The following is a 20,813-nucleotide window of genomic DNA, read 5'->3' as shown; positions in this document are numbered from 1 at the left end:
AGTGGGCCTGACTTCTTATCTGGCACCATCTCCTGTCTGGAAGCTCTGCACCACCCTTATATTATTATTATAATCATCCACCTGCATGACAGCCAAGCACCACTGAGTGCACAGCAGAGGAGAGGAGGAGGTAGATGGCCTCACGCTGATAAAGACCACAGTGTTTCCTCCTGGGTTTTCACTTAGTAGCATGAAACGCTCAAGACCTGTAGATCACCATATTATGACAACTGCTATTGTTAAGATAAGCTCGACTGGTGATGATTTATAGTAAAATATTTACTTTCATTCACAGAGGAAAATAATACTAATAATACTAATACTATTACTTTATTAATCCCACAATGGGGAAATTCATCCTCTGCATTTAACCCATCCTTTTTTACACACAAGTGAACACACCATGCAAGGAGAATGGTGTGTTCACTTACTACTGACCTAAATGTTCTTCAAACCACCTAATTGAAAAAATGCCAAGTCATTTGTACACACACTTTATAAAAACTACCAATACTGTGTATGGAATATTGTTTGAAAAATGATTTGATATGTATTGTGAGATTTACGTCAATAAAGTATAACGGTAACACTTTACAATAACCATCATTTATAGATGGTAAATAGATAGTTTATTAATGTTTAATCATCATTTATAAACCGTATATAGGCCATTTAGAATGGTGAATAGAAAATGTAATAATGTTGAACTATAATTTATAAATGCCAAATAGATTTCTTTACCATAAACAAACATAATTATTAGTTTATTAATAGCTTTACACTCATTATAACATTTTTAACACCATATTAAGTATGTAAATGATTTAAAAATGATTCGTATACCTTTAAGAAATTGCTTGAAAACATTTAAAGATTAAATATGTCTAGAATTGTGTAAATGGTTAATAATAATTGGTTTATAAACCATCTATAAACATCACTTGGATGGTTATTGTAAAGTGTTACCAGTATAACTAACCAGCAATAAATTAGGAAATTAATGTTACGAAGTTAATTGCTTTTGAAGTATCCATAGAACCTTCTTACTACTGCAATATTTGGTAGAAGCTACATAAGTTATATATCTTCGTTGTTGGGCAAGAATATGGTAATATGGTTATGGTTTTGACTCCCTTTTAGCCAGATGACTTATTTTAATAACATGAAAGGAAACATTTCCTCCAACATTTAAGCTATGGATTAAAGACGTTATATATCACTTGACATTGGAGAAAAATTAGCTATTTTACAAGAGGTTGTCCTCAGATATGTGATACTATATGGCAATCATTTTTAGTCTATATAAAAACAATGGACGCCACTGATATTGAATTGTTGTTTTAAATATATCTTTTTTTAATAAAAACATTTTTTGCACTCTTGTTTTTCCACTTTATATATTTTTTTTTTCTGTTTTTCATCTATTAGACTTTTTTGTTAATTTTATTTATTTATTTATTTAGTGGTCAATCATTTTTGTCACACTGAATTTATTTATATGTTCATGTTAGTTTGTTTTTAATCAATTGTGCTTGACTTTTGAAGGGAATATGAAGGGTAGAGTAATGTTGTAATAGAGAAAGACTGGGTGGGGGGTGGAGAGAGATATAATGTGTCCATCTCTATCTGTATTTGCACTTAAACGTAACCAGCATCAGCAAAACAACTACAAATTCTGCAGCTCAAAACTGAGATTTAAGTAACACAATCATTTTTAATTATGTCATTCTTAAAAAGATGTAAAGTGCACTTTCACCAGATGAAGAGAAGAGAGGCACCTTGAAAAACTAACTCAAAGAGCAGAAAGTCAATGACAAAATGTGAAACAGCTCTCTGAATGGTGCAGAAAAACCACAGCGACAAAGTGCTTCAATAGCAAATATGGAGACAAAAGCAAAATTGAGTAACTCAAGGATAATCACTTCAGTTGGGGATGCAAAAACCCATTAAATTGTGGAGGTTTAGGACAGGTAAAGGAGACAGAGGAGAACACAAGATATTTTTTTAAACCAGTAAAAGCGTGAACATTATTAAAATTCAAGTAACAAAAAACTTTTATTAATAAAGAAATATTATATCGCTATGTAGTTACAAATTGTGCAACTGTGCACCGAAACCCATCTTCAAATAATCAGCTCTTCATGCAAATACACACACACACAAAAAAAAAAAAGTAGTCCCTGAATTTGAATAACCGTAGCACGTAGCCCTCTCAACCTGACAACTTCACTAAAAATATCATAAATCACAAAGGAGGATGGCTAAATTATGCTAAAGAGTGCTAACTGATTAGCATTAATGTGCTCACTTTCTCCTTCGAGCGCTGAGGCATAGCGGTTTGTTCCTCCGCCGACAGACAATACCATTAACCTTTGCAATTCAGGCTCTGCTGTGCGCTGCCAGGTTAGCGGAGGCAGTGACCCCAAAACTAGATGTTGCTACTGGGGGAACGGAGAGGGGGGGGGAAGGGGGGGGGGCAAGGGTGGACAAATGTTGTTCATAAAAAAACAAACCACCTCATCTGAGATCACTGGAGAGTTATAGATCTAATTTGCTTCACGCACAAGCTCATCTCATTGGACACAATAGAGATACATTTAAGCATAAATCAGTGTGAATATACAGATGGGTGAATGAGGGACCGTGTGTGTGTGTGTGTGTGTGTGTGTGTGTGTGTGTGTGTGTGTGTGTGTTGGTGGGATGTTAGGTGCCATCCCCCCCAATGTGTCCTACGTTATATTCTAAGTGCCGACATTAAAGCAGACACTCCCATCCATCTCTAAGAAAAACAAAGAAATAAAAAAGTTCATATAAATCACGACTAACTCCAGAGAAAATTAACTTCTAATGTCCACAAGGTTGACTACATGTGCATCAATACTGTCGTATTTATAAATTAATCTTCAATAAAAATTTGATTTCTTTTTGTATTCTGTGAGTCCGTGTTTTTATACCAGGTCATGACCTTTTCTGTCTTTTCTTTTCTTTTATTTGACAAGAAAATTAATCAATTTTGATAATCATTTATTCCGATTTTGGCCGATACTGATTTTTTTTTATAACTCACAGCATACACCTTCAATGTTTGAATCTGATTTTATTGAAAAACAATAACACAGCAGTATTTATCTTTAACAAATAAAGGAAATCACAATGTCTGATGTAGTTAATAAAATATTGAACTTAAAATAAATAGCAACAATTTACAGGAAAAACTAACAAAAGAAATGCAGCAGCTTTGTGGCTATTCACATGTTAAAATAAATAGCAAATAGACCTTTGCAGTGGTAGATAAGATCGCTAGACAAGATCAGTTTGATGTAAAACATGGGTCTCAAACTCACGGCCCGCGGGCCAATTGTGGCCCTCGTGACTATATTTTGTGGCCCTCACCTTGATATGAAAGTTTAATGTGAGTTTTATATGAATGGCACTTTACCGTGTTGTGTGTGGAAGGTCCCTTTAATTACTTTTTTTGGCACTAATTTTGTGTCTTTTTTTAATAATTGTGTGTCTTTTTTTGGAATTTTGTGTCTTTTTTAAATAATTTTGTGTCTTTTTTTTTTTTTTAAGCAATTTTGTGTATTTTCTGGTCATTTTGTGTCTTTTTTTGGTCATTTTGTGTCTTTTTTAAGTAATTTAGTTTTTTCTGTCATTTTGTGTCTTTTTTTTGGTAATTTTGTGTCTTGTTTGGTAATTCTGTGTATTAATTTGTCATTTTGTGTCTTTTTTTTAAGTAATTTAGTTTTTCCTGTCATTTTGTGTCTTTTTTTGGAATTTTGTGTCTTTTTTGGTCATTTTGTGTCTTTTTAAAGTAATTTAGTTTTTTCTGTCATTTTGTGTCTTTTTTTTTTTAGTAATTTTGTGTCTTTTTTTGTCATTTTGTGTCTTTTTTTGGTCATTTTAATACTGCCTCCAGCGGCCCCCAGGTAATTTGAGTTTGAGACCCCTGACGTAAAAGAATCAGCCGATCGCCAATCCCGCAAAATTAAGTAAATCGCGCACCCCCTAACTTTCACTTTCAATAGCTCAAATAATCAGTCATATGCATATATGACACCTCAGCAGTCAGTGCTGCGGCAGATGACACCCACATGTTCAGTCCAGGTTCGTAACTCTTCAGGTAACAAGTTTGCTTCTCCAACTTTACAGAAAAAAACCCTCTGAGACTTCTGATTTCAAGCTTGATGAATATCTCTAAAGATTTTCAATGTAAAGATCGTTGGAGAGACTAATGATTTTGGTTTGATAGACGAATACTGAAACTAAAAGTCTTCCAGCTGTGCATCCACACAGTTCAGCACACTGACTGGCATGAGTTTCATATTACTGTGACAAGTGACGTAATGAGGCAGCAGAAAGAACGAGACGTGTTCATGCTGAGGTGATTTGTAGCTAAGCAGCTTATCTCCTGTTTCTGGGCATGAAGCTGCCTAGATATGAAGTTTCCCCTCGAACACACACACACACACACACACGCACACACACACACACACACACTCTTTTAACAGAGTAGAGAGGCTCCATTTTTAACTCTTGTGAACTGTACTGTATCCTGACACCCCTGAGGCACTGTCTTTAAAAAATCCCAAAGCAAATTTGGGGGTTATATTTGTTGTTTTTCATTGGAAAGCGAACCCAGAAAATGTTTGTAATTCTCTGTTTTTCTATGTTCTAATCTTACATTCTTAGCTATTATTCTTGCGATAGACACTTTTAAAAAAGGACTAAAAACTTTCCTTTTTAGCAAATCCTTTGGTTCCTCCCGTCCAGATGGTTTTCAGCTTTTGTATGTATATATGTATACTTTTTCTTCTGTTTTTAGCTGTTTTATCCTTTTTTTAATTAGACTGTTATGCTTTTAACCTGTAGCACTTTGAGATTTTCTTTAATGTAAAGTACATTACAAATAAAATGTAAATAAATTATAATAATAATTATTATTATTACCCATTCTGAGAGTATCTTATATACAATGCTCCCTTAATGACAGCAGTTGCAGAAAAACAAGATTAAAAAGTTTTATTTGCTTTTTAATTTTTTCTGCCTTAAATTTCCATGTAAATGCTTAATAACTTTATATTTTCTCTCAAATTCAACACTATAGTCCAGTTTCAAAAGGGGGTTATTGTATCATAATGGTCTTTTTGCTTCAGAGGCTTTTTCCACCATGATAACAAAAAAAATGTTACACTGAAATCAAAAATATTCCAGGCAGTCCTTGAAAATCCCACAATAGTTTTGGTTACAGGTCAAGTTTGAGCAATATAAATACTAATACGAAAACTTTATTATCCACTTAGTGGAAATTCCTCTTTGGTTTTCACTCAAAACAACAGAATAAATAGTAAAACAATAAAGAAAAAACATTTAAAGGATAGAAAAAATATAAATTAGCCTAACTGTACTTCACACATCACCCATTCAAGTACAAAATTTCATAAAAGCATACCACAGTACAAATAAAGTTTACAAACGTAGGTCTAAGATCTTATTCAGAGAACAAACCCTCAAATAAGATTATGATTTCTTATCAAGGCACCAATTCCTTGTATGAGCCCTTAAAAAAGGCATCATGTAGAGTTTGACTGTTATTGATAAGCAGCTGAGTGATGAGTGTTTCTCACCTGGTACTGTGGATAGTTGTAGAGGTTGCCGTAGTAACCGTAGCGGGATGGCTGGTAGAAGTTTAGGTAGGAGGTCTCCAGCAGCAGGTCTGATGATCCCTCAGTGTGAGCCCGACCAGCCGACAGGCCGGGGGACAGAGCCGAGCGACTGCCTGGAGGGACACCACAAATAAGACAAAGATCAGCTCAGTGGCTATAGTTTAATGTCTGTGGCTGGATTTGAGATCATTATTGCAATAAAGATATGCGTCAGAGGTAGAGCTGCAACAATTATTCCATGAATCGAACAATAATCGATCATTAAAATTAATCGTCAACTATTTTGATAATGGAATAATTGGTTTGAGCAGTTTTTTTGGGCAACATGGCCAAAATCTTAACTACTGATTAGATAATTGAACATATTGATATTGATATATGTCCTAATATAGCAAGCCTTTTTGGTAATCCAATAAAAAACTCACCTTATTAGATAACCACATGGTAAGGGGTATTATTGTATACTCTTGGGATACTCAAAAGTACTGAATATTTTCTGATTTAGTTAAGAAATTTACTGCAAAATGGACAATACCCAGTGAAATTGTAAAGACAAATAAATAAGAATCCATATTCATACTAGAGCTGCAACAATTATTCGATTAATCGAACAATCATCGATCATTAAAATTAATCGTCAACTATTTTGATAATGGAATAATTGGTTTGAGCAGTTTTTTTGGGCAACATGGCCAAAATCTTAACTACTGATTAGGTAATTGAACATATTGATATTGATATATGTCCTAATATAGCAAGCTTTTTTGGTAATCCAATAAAAAACTCACCTTATTAGATAACCACATGGTAAGGGGTATTATTGTATACTCTTGGGATACTTAAAAGTACTGAATATTTTCTTATTTAGTTAAGAAATTTACTGCAAAATGGACAATACCCAGTGAAATTGTAGAAACAAATAAATAAGAATCCGTACATACATACTAGAGCTGCAACAATTATTTGATTAATCGAACAATATTCAATCATTTAATTATTCGTCAACTATTTTGATGTTTGAGGCGTTTTTTTTTAAGACAATAAGTCCAAATTCTCTGATTTCAGCTTCTTCAATGTGAATATTTCTGGTTTCTTTGTTCCTTTATGACAATAAATTTAATATTTATTTGGTTTGTGGACAAAACAAGAGATTTGAGGACGTCATCTTGTGGTTTGGGAAACACTCATTGATATTTTTATACATTTTATTGACCAAACAACTAATCGATTAATCGTTTAAATAATCGACAGATTAATCGATAATTAAAATAATCGTTAGTTGCAGCCCCAGTCAGAGGATCAGATTCATGCATTTAAATACGAATGATAATAAGTAACTTTGATTACTATGCAAATTTGTAAAAGTAGCCATGTTTTTATGAATTATGCATCCAACAGCAGAGCTCAAGCACACATTTTTACAGATTTTTACAGTCTTTGCTGATGCAGAAAACCACTAAATCAACACAGTGAAAACTATTTTTAACTTATGCATAATTTTGGTCATTTAACAGAGGAAATTTCAAGGATGACTGTAACTTTACAAGATGTTTCTAGTCCTTCCAAGCCAAGCTCAAATTGTTATCAACAGCACCATCTGCAGGCCACACATGTTTTTAACAGACCCAAACACAAAACATCATGACAAAACAGGAATGTTGGTTGCCCGATTGGGAAAATATGATAATTATCATCCTCATTTTTCATTCAGCACAAATGTGAGGGGCCCCTTGCAATTAACCCTGAATGTGCCCCTTTCCTGTAGCACAGAGAAGGTGAATATAACATTGTTTATAGTTTTATTTATTTATTTTGTTCCTTTCATGAAGGTGGACAACAAAAAAATGTGTACAGAGACACTCTACACCTTCATGATTGGAAAGGAGCAGCAAGAAGAAAACATTTCTTATATTTGTCTGCCCCCTACTTGAACAATAAAAAAAAGATGGTCTGACATCACATACAATTGATTTTCAGTAGCCTACACCAACAAAACTTTGATTATAACAAAACACTTAAAACAACAAAGACAAACAAGCAAGACAAAAACCCATACAAGTACATGTTTACATCTCAAAAACAAAAAACAAAAAAACCAACTGATCATAAACAGTTTAAGTTTCCAGTACATATTGACAATTTTTTCCACATTTGTAAAAAAAATGTTAAATCTATTAATATCTGGACAACTTTTAAATCCTGTAGTTGGGAATTCCATATTTTTTTACACCGACAACCGAAACACACATTTGTTTCAAGGTAGTCGGAGCATAGTGAGGATATTTAGAATTTTAAAGACACAATGAAATTTATGAGCCCACTTCAGAACACTGGAAACAGATTGGGGAGTTAATTGTATAATAACACAAACTCTAAAGTGCCACAACTGCTGTCAGAGCTGATCCTTGAAGGCAGTGTAAGGTGATAGTTAACTCATGTCTGAGCAGCAGACCAGAGAGAAAGACATTTTTAACAGTCTGTATAACTGGGTTATTATGTAGCTTATAAATAAACCTTGGTGGTAAGAAGTCTAGTTTCTCTCCCTTTCTGTCCCTGTTTGTATTTACAGATATCTGATATACTTCACGGTTTCCTGTTGAGCTGAACAGACGTTGTGTTTAGTTACTGCTAGGGGTGTGGCGACACTCAGCTCACGAGACGAGACGAGACGAGACACGATATTGGGTTCACGAGAACGAGACAAGATTTTAAGAAAACTACAATGACACAATATCTGACTGGACCAATAGACTTTTATTTATAAGTTGCACATGTATTTTGAAATGTTTCATTATAACTCTTTGCATGCATGATGCAAGCATGAGCTTTTAATAAACTTCTTCTTCCACAAATTGAAACTAAAACTTATAAAAGTTAAAATAAAATAAATTAAATTAAATATTTCTCTCTTTTTCTCCAGTGAAAACAACATTAGCCGTGTTTGCTTTAGGGGGAAGAGTGGCCACCGCGAAAGTCTCAGGCCACGCCCTCTCTAATGTCCCCTCACTCTGCGTGTCTCCATTACAAAAAGGTCCCCAGAGGGATTTAGAGACTCTGGAGGTGACGTATGGTTTTCCATCGTCGCGTAATCACTTAGCGACAGTTTTGACTGTGATCACATGAGTAACAGATTAAACACGGGAGACACAACTGTGGCCGCCATCGCTAACTGTGCACAACGTCAGCAGCGGATCATAAACAAACCAGCATGGCTTATTATGCACAGCGTTACTCAGCGAGCACAGCCAGTGTCTGGTGCTTGTTGTAAACAAACAGAGATCGCTAAGTGAACACCTCCTGCAGCAGCAGCACAAACACACTGTACTGCTACAGAGCTAACTGTTAGCCTGTTAGCACATACACACTGTATTGCTACAGAGCTAACTGTTAGGCTGTTAGCACATACACACTGTACTGCTACAGAGCTAACTGTTAGCCTGTTAGCACATACACACTGTACTGCTACAGAGCTAACTGTTAGGCTGTTAGCACATACACACTGTACTGCTACAGAGCTAACTGTTAGCAGGACTGTCCCGCTTTGATTCGTTTTTACTCTTCTTAATGAGCCGCCGGCCCCTGTGACGTCATTCTGGCTGCTTGCTGCTTCTCCTCCTTCTCCTCCTCTTCTTCTTTTCCTTTTATTGCCCCCACAGGTAACAAATAGAAGTTTGGATAACTCACAAATCTGTCACAAAAATATTGTCAAGTTTAATCTTGCGAGATCTCGTCACACCCCTAGTTACTGCAGATGGACAACCAACATTTCCTAATTTTGCTGCTTCATAATAAAAGCTGGGGGGGACTTTAATTGCAAAGAGTTTACAGGAAACGTGAAACGTGTTTATCATGGAATTAGTGTAACTTTGCCAGCGACTTTTCTTCAGTAAAACAAGTCACTGCAGGGAGAATACAAGTAGAAAAAAAGCCACAGTGAGACGTCAAATGAAGAGCTGCAGGTCAATGTTTCTGTGAAGAATTTATCTGAATGAAATGCAGCGTTTCACAGCCGCTCCTTTGACCACGAGTCAGTTAAAGAGTGTGGCGGCTCCCTCATCTGAAGCCTCATGCACTACGATGGATGATGTGCACCTTAGTTATTTTAGCTTTTTTTCTAATTCTTATAATAAAAGTTAATAAAGTAAACAGTTAACAGACAGGCGGGGGTGGATCGTGTGCGGGCCCCAGAGCCTCGAGGGGGGGGACTTTTTACATCTGTGTTCTCATTATCTGTTGTTCTTTCCTTATCAACAAGGCCACATTATTCTCAGGCAGACCCTGATCTTTCGGTCTTGCACAATGAAGACACTGTGCACTACCGGCGCCAAAGATTTGCTGTCCCTGTTTGAATTCTTGTCATCGGGGAATTACAGTGAGTGCTGGACTCCTTATTTCCACCTCAGCCTTTCCTCTCTGTTGCGTAGCCAGAGACCCAGAGTTCACTCTCACATCATAACAAAGGAGAAGAGACGTGCAGCCTTGGCCCTCGGTCATAATCCACCTCCTAAAGTTCGCTATCAGGCTGAGAACACCATATCTGTGTCTGCCTCCTCACCAGCGCCGCGCAAGATAACAACGCCTTTTATTGCTGCTGTGACCAAAAAATTAATTTTCACTTATTTTCCCATGAAACGTGTCTTATTGATGATATCTTTATCATCTCTTTAACAGTGATTTCTATTAACAGTGATGTGTTAAGGTTCTTGTTTATTATTGTGGTTTTATTTATTTATTTGGGTTGGTTTTGTGATTCTGTTGTTGTTGTGTTTTTTTGTTTTGTTCTTGTTTTTCTCTGTTTGTTCATTGGTGATTTGTGTTGTGTTTTGTCTAAATTAATAAAAAAATAAAAATAAAAATAAAAATAATTTTAAAAAAAACAGTGATTTCTATATACATATATAACACACAAAATAGCAGCACTTTGGTCAACTGAGGTTGTTTTTAAATGTGCTCTATAAATAAACCTGATTATACTTGTTCTTTTGAACTGACTGCACACCTAAATAGGTTATGTAATAAAGTCACTTTTTCATGTGTAACCACCACAAATGAGTGACAACATTTAGTAAATTTAATTGAGCAAAACTGTGTTTTAATTGAGCAAAACCCTGTTTTGTTGGTTAACATTGCTCTCTCCCATATATATTATCATGTCATGTTTTTTTCTCTTTTTTTCAGCATTTAACAGTAGAATTGCTCTTTAGCACTCCAGATGTGTTTTCCATGTTTCTTCCATGCTTTAAAGGCTCACCTGTTGAGCTGTATAATCAGCTGTTAGTTACATCAGTAGTGCAGAGCCTTAAGAAGCTGGACTGTGTTTATCATTGTGCTCTGCGTTTCATTACTGGTTTGGGAAATCGTACACATCATTGTACTCTGTATGCCACAGCTGAAATGCCGTCTTTTGCTGCATTCGATTGCACTCGGAACTTGGAAAGATCCGACCTCCAAGTCAGAAAAGTGCAATATAACGGCCCTTGAACTCGGGATTCCGACTCGGGAATTCGGGTAGGATCCAAGCAGCCCGAGTAGGTCGGAATTACGCGGAAAACATCAAAGCAAAATGGCGGCACACACCGTGAGAGGTAAACAGTCACGTTATCTTCAACATTTAGTCTGTTATGTGTCGTTTAAGTTAGCATTTGTGTTACCAAAAGAGTAGGATTACTTTGTAGTGGTATTTGCACTCCCACTCTGTTAATTAAGGGTTTGTGTGAGCGTAGTAGGGGCGAAAAAGCACAGTAAAAGTGTAAAAAATATTATAGTTTTTCCCATATTTAAACTACGTTAGTCTATAAGGTGTAATACTGCACCTCTTTTTATTATATCCAGGAAATTGATAAGATTTAATGATATTTTTGTCTCTTAAGTATTTGCAGACCACAATTCTAACCCTTTATTTGGACCCAGAGAGGACACAACCATTTAACTGTATGTTGTATCAGGTAGCTGATGTACTTCCCCACAATAATTTTTAAATGCTTGAAAGACATCCAAACATCAACTTGCTGTGGTCGGCCATGTTTTCCGAGGCTGAGCAATGAAACGCATTTACCTCGGAAGTCGGAATTTCCAACTCGGATCTTTCCGAGTTCCGAGCAAGGTTATTATAGTTAACGAAAACTAACGAAATAATGAAAACTAGAATTGAAAAAACATTTTCGTTAACTGAAATAAAAATAAAAACTAGAGTTTTTAAAAAAACGATAACTAACTGAAACTGTATTGCGTGGTTACAAAACTAACTAAAACGACCTAAAATTATAGTGGAAATGTCCTTAGTTTTAGTTTTTGTCAACTTTTTTCATTCATAATTCAGTGTTTCTATTTGAACGTGCAACACATGGTAAATATGTTTACTGAGACTTGGATGTTTACACTAGAACCAAAATTCAAAACAGTTAATAACCTTATTGGGGCTGAGATGATAAACCAAAGGAAATAAAGGCAAAATGTATTATGACCTCTTTGAATCTCGCACCCAACACATAGCCCATTACAAAAAAACTAAAACTAACACTAAAACTAATAAAAACTAAACTAAAACTAAGCATTTTCAAAAAATAAAAACTAAACTAAAACTAGAAAACTCACTCTAAAAACTAACTAAAACTAACTGGATTTGAAAACAAAAATTCACAACGAAATTAAAACTAAAACTAATGAAAAATCCAAAACTATTATAACCTTGGTTCCGAGTGCAATCGAACGCAGCATTTGTATGTTCTCAGGCTCTCTCATTGGTTAGTTTTTATCTATAAAGGTATTCTTGGGCTGCTTCCCTCTTACCTGTGTGCATACATGTGTCAAAACAAAACTCAACATGGTCTACGCTCGCAAATTATTGTACAGATGCTGGAGCCAAGAGTGAGAACTGAGTTAGGTAAGAAAGCTTTTAGTTACGCCCCTTTATCATGGAACAATTTGCAAAAGGAATTGAAATTGTCTGAATTGATCACAATCTGTGAATTTAAATCGATTCTAAAGGATAAAGAAATAATTTCCCTTGGTCAGTCTCTACTGAGGCTCCTTCAGTGTTGTTGTGATGCTGGATTTGTATTTAATTGTTTATGATAACTGTGTTTAATTTGTAACGTGTCTCTTTTTATGCTGCTTTCTTTCCCAGGTCTGTCTTGGAAAAGAGATTTTTTTAAAAATCTCAATGAGACTTTTACCTGGTTAAATAAAGGATGTATTCAGGACAGTAAGTGAATCACGTGGGACAATAGCTCACCTGTGACAGCGAGAGAAGAAGTGGAGGTACCGGTTGGTGTCGGGGATCGTCCCTCCACAGAGAACAAGCAGTCTGCTCCAGCTTCATTCTTCACCATCACCTCAGGGCCGCTCAGAGTCACCGGACTACAAATCCCAAGCTCCTCCTCCTGAGCCTGCTGCCGTCTCAGAGCGACCTGAAGGGAGGAGAGGAAAGGAAAACCAAAACATTACTCTTATCTTCTGAAGACTTTGCACAACAGACTCATCTGCTTGATAATAAAAACATAATGCTACCAAACAATAATACCTAAAATAACACATGGGTAGTAAATTATCACTTTTCAATAAGAAATACACTCTATAGGTTGGTTGCCACTGTGCCTATTTAATGTAAAATGTTTTTAAAATGTGTCGTAATACCCTAAATTGTTTTCTTATTTCATCAAAAGTTTAGGTATTAAATGGATAAGACAAATGCCACATTCATGAAAATAATAAGATAAAATAAAGAATATATTTTGAGTGAGATACAGAAAACATAGTCAAATACAGAATACTAATTTGTAACCACACCAATATAAGCTATCAATATACAGGTCGTACTTTATTTGTGATACTGATGTACAGTTTACAACCATGTGTTTAGAGTTAAAGTTAGGTCTAGAGATGAAACTATTAGTAAATTAGTGCATCAATCTATATAAAAAAATAATTATAAAAAATTAAATTATATATATATATATATATATATATATATATATACCGTACATACATACATACATACATACACAAACATGTCCTATATAGATTTTGATTAGCATGTTTCTAGACCAAACTATTAATTTATTTTAAAAAAGATGGTAGATCAAGGGATATAAGAGCATAACCTAGCCTGAGTTAGAACCTTGTTTTAGTTGTTTTTTAGAAACATATTTAGTTTGTTTGTTGTTAGATTTGTTAGATTTCTATTATGATAAATAAAGTATCTATCAAGGTTAATGATATTTATCTATCTTGCCATCTACCCATACCATAGTTTTTTTTAAACACATTTTAATCTAGAAAAAACACAACTATCATTGCACTTGTCTTATGATTGTTTTTTTTAAATGTACATTTATTTCTGATTTTTGATGCTGCTTGGGTGACACAAAAAATGTTGCACATTTAATTTTCTAATAATAAGAGGATACTGTATATAGTTTCTAACATTATAAAGGTTTTTGTATCATGTAAATCATCTCTACAGACCTCTTCTTTCTTGTTATGATATGCAACTCCAAGTTAAACTGAACTTGTATGTGTTGAAATAAAAATAAAAAACATTAGAAAAAAATAAAAACAACTATCAATGAATCTAGCCAAAAATGGATTTTAATTAAAAACCTAAAACTCAGCATGTTGCTTAAATGTTTATTCAAGCTGCAGAGTAGATTGCTACAAAGTAAAATACCTCAAAATACAGTAAAAGTGGCTTTTCTCTCACTGAAGCCTCCCTGTTATTTAATAATAAATTATATATTTTCCACTGTAAGCAACAAGTGTAGCAATATGCTCATAAAACCTAAAACATATTAAAATGTATACATTTCTGTAAAGTATTTAGCTGTTATAAACTAAGCTAACTAGCCACTTAGCTACATTTTCCAACGTTTGTTTATACACAAATAAAAAAATAGGAAAAACAATTAAGCTAAACTTATCCACGAGTTCAATACATAACTCCAATTATTTTTTTAAACATTAACCTGCTGGTTTGTCATTATATATTTTCCACTGTAAGCAACAAGTGCAGCAATATGCTCATAAAACTTAAAAACATATTAATAGTTTATTAGAGCTGCAACAATTATTCAATAAGTTTGAGCAGGTTTTTTTTTAAGACAATAAGTCCAAATTCTCTGATTTCAGCTTCTTCAATGTGAATATTTCTGGTTTCTTTATTCCTTTATGACAATAAACTGAATATCTCTTTGATTTGTGGACAAAACAAGAGATTTGAGGACGTCATCTTGTGGTTTGGGAAACACTCATTGATATTTTTCAACAGTTTATTGATCAAATTAGTCGATAATGATAATAATCATTAGTTGCAGCCCTAATTGCTACAAAGTTAACAAAAAAAAAAAAAAAAAAAAAAATATATATATATATATATATATATATATATATAAAATATATATATATTATATATATATATATATATATATATATATATATATAATATATATATATAGTAAAAGCGGCTTTTCTGTCACTGAAGCCTCCTTGTTATTTAATAATAAATTATATATTTTCCACTGTAAGCAACAAGTGTAGCAATATGCTCATAAAACCTAAAACATATTCAAATGTATACATTCCGGTAAACTTCCGGCCGTTATAAACTAAGCTAACTAGCCACTTAGCTACATTTTCCAACGTTTGTTTATACACAAATTTAAAAAAAAGGAAAAACAATTAACGTAAACTTATCCACAAATTAAAAAACATAACTCCAATTTTTTTTTTTTTTAAACATTAAAGTACTGGTTTGTCTGTTTCCAAGGGAATAAACTGTCATTTTTGTCGAATATTGGTGTTTTAATAAGGTAATTTTTGTTAAGCTAACAGTAGCTTAGTAACTGTAACCGTTAGTAACTGTAACCCTTAGTAACAGTAACGGTTATTTTTAAAAATAAAAGATAACGGTTAACGGTTACCTGGGCAGCCATGACTCTCTGCCGCTCCGCTATCAGCTTACACTTGGGACACTGGCAGTCCCTCCAGTTGCAGAAGCGCTTGTGTCCCTTGAGGGGGGACACGTAGCCATGGTTCCGGCAGCGGGAGCACTTGGGCATCCTGGGCGGTTTGAGGCCCTTGGAGGGGGACAGGGACCCGGACAGGGACCCGGACAGAGACCCGGGGACATCAGGCACCTGCTTGCCCTGCTTGTCCTTGCTCATGGCTGCTGATAATAATATAATAATAAAAGATTAAACAAAGTAAAACAAATATGGTGGTGGTGGTCAGGAGACAGACTGGAGCTCAGACTCAGCTGGTCCCGGCTGGCTCGCTGGGTTCTGGCCGTGTCCTGGTGCCAGGATGGAGGCTGTAAGGTCACCGTCCCTCCCCGCCCTGCTGCTGTGTCTGGTGGGAGGAAACCAGCTGGAAACGGGGGAGAGAAGCTGGCAGCACCAGCAACAGTTGCATCACTCACTCTGACTCGGTTTTCATATTTATTTATTATTATTAATTTATTTATAATATAATTTATAATTTATATTTATTATTAATTAAATATAATTAATTTCCAAAAAGGCAATTGTTGAATGTGTGCTTTTGCATCCTTTTTAAAAAAAAAAAAATATTTTATTTTTTACATGGAGTAACAACAGTAAAAGTGCTTGTTGTGCAGAACTGCTCCTGTAACAATAATGTATGTGATATAGATGTAATAATAAAGGATACATTTTATAATTATATATGGACAGTCATGTGACTGGTGGGAGGAAACGAGCTGGAAACGGGGAGAGAAGCTGGCAGCACCAGCAAGAGTTGCATCACATCCCGCACTCCATTTTCATATTTAAATTATTAGTCAAATATATTTAATTTTCAAAAAGGCAATTGTTGCATGTGTGCTTTTGCATCCTTTTTTTTTTATTTTTAATTTTATTTTTTACCTGAAGTAACAACAGTAAAAGTGCTTGTTGTGCAGAACTGCTCCTGTAACAATAATGTATGTGATATAGATGTAATAATAAAGGATACATTTTATAATTATAGATTATAGTAAAGTCATGTGACTGGTGGGAGGAAACGAGCTGGAAACTAAACTAAATTATTAGTCAAATATAATTATTAATTAATAATAATTTTCAAAAAGGCATTTGTTGCATGTGTGCTTTTGCATCGTTTTTTTTTATTTTTACTTTTTATTTTTTACATGAAGTAACAACTGTAATTTGTGCTTGTTGTGCAGAACTGCTCCTGTAACAATAATGTATGTGACATAGATGTAATAATAAAGGATACATTTTATAATTATATATGTACAGTCATGTGACTAGTGGCACCAGGGCGAGTTGCATCACACATGCTGCACTCACTCTGATTCAGTTTTCATATTTAAATTATTAGTCAAATATAATTAATTTTCAAAAAGGCAATTGTTGCATGTGTGCTTTTGCATCCTTTTTTTTTAATTTTTATTTTTTATTTTTTACATGGAGTAACAACAGTAAAAGTGCTTGTTGTGCAGAACTGCTCCTGTAACAATAATGTATGTGATATAGATGTAATAATAAAGGATACATTTTATAATTATAGATGTAAAGTCATGTGACTGGTGGGAGGAAACGAGCTGGAAACGGGGGAGAGAAGCTGGCATCACTCATGCTGCACTCACTCTGAATCAGTTTTCATATTTATTTATTATTATTAATTAATTTATAATATAATTTATATTTATTATTAATTAAATATAATTAATTTTCAAAAAGGCAATTGTTGCATGTGTGCTTTTGCATGGTTTTTTTATTTTTATTTTTTATTTTTTACATGGAGTAACAATTGTAATTTGTGCTTGTTGTGCAGAACTGCTCCTGTAACAATAATGTATGTGATATAGATGTAATAATAAAGGATACATTTTATAATTATAGATTATAGTAAAGTCATGTGACTGGTGGGAGGAAACGAGCTGGAAACTAAACTAAATTATTAGTCAAATATAATTAATGTTCAAAAAGCCAATTGTTGCATGTGTGCTTTTGCATCGTTTTTTTATTTTTATTTTTTATTTTTTACATGGAGTAACAACAGTAAAAATGCTTGTTGTGCAGAACTGCTCCTGTAACAATAATGTATGTGATATAGATGTAATAATAAAGGATACATTTTATGATTATAGATTATAGTAAAGTCATGTGACTGGTGGGAGGAAACGAGCTGGAAACTAAACTAAATTATTAGTCAAATATAATTATTAATTAATAATAATTTTCAAAAAGGCAATTGTTGCATGTGTGCTTTTGCATCGTTTTTTTTTTTTATTTTTTTTATTTTTTACATGGAGTAACAACTGTAATTTGTGCTTGTTGTGCAGAACTGCTCCTGTAACAATAATGTATGTGATATAGATGTAATAATAAAGGATACATTTTATAATTATAGATTATAGTAAAGTCATGTGACTGGTGGGAGGAAACGAGCTGGAAACTAAACTAAATTATTAGTCAAATATAATTAATTTTCAAAAAGCCAACTGTTGCATGTGTGCTTTTGCATCCTTTTTTTATTTTTTTTTATTTTTTTTTACATGGAGTAACAACAGTAAAAGTGCTTGATGTGCAGAACTGCTCCTGTAACAATAATGTATGTGATATAGATGTAATAATAAAGGATACATTTTATAATTATATATGGACAGTCATGTGACTGGTGGCTCCAGGACGAGATGCATCACTCATGCTGCACTCACTCTGATTCAGTTTTCATATTTAAATTATTAGTCAAATATAATTAATTTTCAAAAAGGCAATTGTTGCATGTGTGCTTTTGCATCGTTTTTTTATTTTTATTTTTTATTTTTTACCTGAAGTAACAACTGTAAAAGTGCTTGTTGTGCAGAACTGCTCCTGTAACAATAATGTATGTGATATAGATGTAATAATAAAGGATACACTTTATAATTATAGATGTACAGTCATGTGTCTGGTGGGAGGAAACGAGCTGGAAACTAAACTAAATTATTAGTCAAATATAATTATTAATTAATAATAATTTTCAAAAAGGCAATTGTTGCATGTGTGCTTTTGCATCGTTTTTTTTATTTTTATTTTTTATTTTTTACATGGAGTAACAACAGTAAAAGTGCTTGTTGTGCAGAACTGCTCCTGTAACAATAATGTATGTGATATAGATGTAATAATAAAGGATACATTTTATAATTATATATGGACAGTCATGTGACTGGTGGCACCAGGACGAGTTGCATCACTCATGCTGCACTCACTCTGATTCAGTTTTCATATTTAAATTATAAGTCAAATATATTTAATTTTCAAAAAGCCAATTGTTGCATGTGTGCTTTTGCATCCTTATTTATTTATTTTTTTTACCTGAAGTAACAACAGTAAAAGTGCCTGTTGTGCAGAACTGCTCCTGTAACAATAATGTATGTGATATAGATGTAATAATAAAGGATACCTTTTATAATTATAGATGTAAAGTCATGTGACTGGTGGGAGGAAACGACTGGAAACGGGGGAGAGAAGCTGGCATCACTCATGCTGCACTCACTCTGATTCAGTTTTCATATTTAAATTATTAGTCAAATATTATTTTTTATTTTTTTAAAAGCCAATTGTTGCATGTGTGGTTTTTTATTTATTATTTTGTTACCATTTTTCATGGTTTTCTTGACAATGGTTTTGATTATTATCAAGAAAATCATGGAAAATGTCTAGATATCGGCTCATAACTTAAACTCTTATGAGCTATGTTTGTTGTTATCATTATATTTGTCCAAACAAATGTACCTTTAGTTGTACCAGGCACCACAATAAACAGGAAACGCTACATTTTATAATTATAGATGTATTAATGACCTTATATCACAATGTTGCAGCTCATAAAGTTTGAGCTTCTCAGTAAGTTAGGCTACTTTAATTACTACTTTATACTTGTACTCATACACCATGTCAGAGGCAAATATTAGCCTATTTACTCTAATGCAGGAAACATGAGAGAAAGCAAGCAGGACCGTGACATCACTGCACCCTGATTGAAATTTAAATTATTAGTAAAATATTATTTATTTTTTAAAACAATTGTTGCATGTGTGCTTTGACATCAATATTTACCTGAAGTAACAACAGTAAAAGTGTTTGTTGTGCAGAATGGCTCCTGTAACAATAAGGTATATCATATAGATGTAATACATTTTATAATTATGGATGTATTAATCACTTTGTATCACAGTGTTGCAGCTGATAAAGTTTGAGCTTCTCAGTAAGTTAGGCTACTTTAATTACTACTTTATACTTGTACTCACCATTTCAGAGGCAAATATTAACCCATTTACCCCACTACATTCAGTCTATTTAACAGCTATTAGTTACTTTTAAGATGAAGATATTATATAGTTGTCAAATTAATGTAGTGGAGAGAAACAAGTACAATTTTTACCTCTGAATTATACTAGAAGTGAAACTGGTTGTAAATAACTTGCTAGTTTGCTCTCAGATTAATTTTCATATAAGTTAACTTATTGTCAACTCCTGCTGTTCTTACTTTGCATGGTCTAATGTGATGGAATGATGATCTAAGGGAGGTTTGTTAATGAATAAGTAACATGATTTTACTTTTTTTGCAGAGATTTTTCTAATTTTGCAGTGTGCATTCCGCATTTTTAATGCAATCTTTTGTGTTTACTGTTACTGTTTTTGTGTGTTTTTGTAATTTCTGTGGTTTTATCTGTGTTCTTTGTCATTTCTTTGTGTGTTTTTGTGTGTTTCTATGTGTGTTATTTGTGTTTTTTGTTTAAAAAAATGTTTAATGTTTTTGGTGTGTTTTTGTGTGTGTTTTTTGTAATTTTGTGTGTGTTTTTTTGTGTTTTATGTGTTTTTTTGTGTGTTTTTTTGTGTTTTTTTGTGTTCAAAATGTTGATCCAGTAAGTCAAAATGAAAATATAATAATATATAATAATAATAATAATATGATCATTATATTATAATTTAAGGGATAATAATAATCAGGTCATATGAGGTTGTGCTGAAAACAATGATACCAACACAACATGGTAAAGACTTTTAAGTGGATTATACAGGCAGAATGAAAAGGAGTCAAAAAGCGATAAATTAGCCCCAAACTCCAAAGGGTTAAAATATTCAGTGGTATTACTGTAATAATTCCCCCTGTAGTTCTGCTATTATATCTGAGTAGCAT

The 20,813-nt window shown here is 33.6% G+C and overlaps 1 protein-coding gene across 1 annotated transcript in view; it reads right to left on the bottom strand.

Annotated features, from left to right (window-relative positions):
* dmrt1 (doublesex and mab-3 related transcription factor 1) overlaps positions 1-16,067 on the bottom strand; it is a 55,550-nt gene extending 39,483 nt beyond the window's left edge. The window contains exons 1-3 of the mRNA XM_059337940.1: positions 15,584-16,067; positions 12,901-13,075; positions 5,628-5,779 (exon numbers count right to left, since the gene is read on the bottom strand). Of these exons, the coding sequence (XP_059193923.1) occupies positions 5,628-5,779; positions 12,901-13,075; positions 15,584-15,826 (570 nt within the window). The 5' untranslated portion in view covers positions 15,827-16,067. The remainder of the gene's footprint in view (positions 1-5,627; positions 5,780-12,900; positions 13,076-15,583) is intronic.
* Positions 16,068-20,813: the final 4,746 nt, after the last annotated feature.

The sequence above is a fragment of the Centropristis striata genome, chromosome 7, assembly GCF_030273125.1.
Source record: "Centropristis striata isolate RG_2023a ecotype Rhode Island chromosome 7, C.striata_1.0, whole genome shotgun sequence".
Classification (NCBI taxonomy): Eukaryota; Metazoa; Chordata; class Actinopteri; order Perciformes; family Serranidae; genus Centropristis; species Centropristis striata.
The sequence above is the reverse complement of the archived record's forward strand: the minus strand, read 5'-3'. Positions and strand labels throughout refer to the sequence as shown.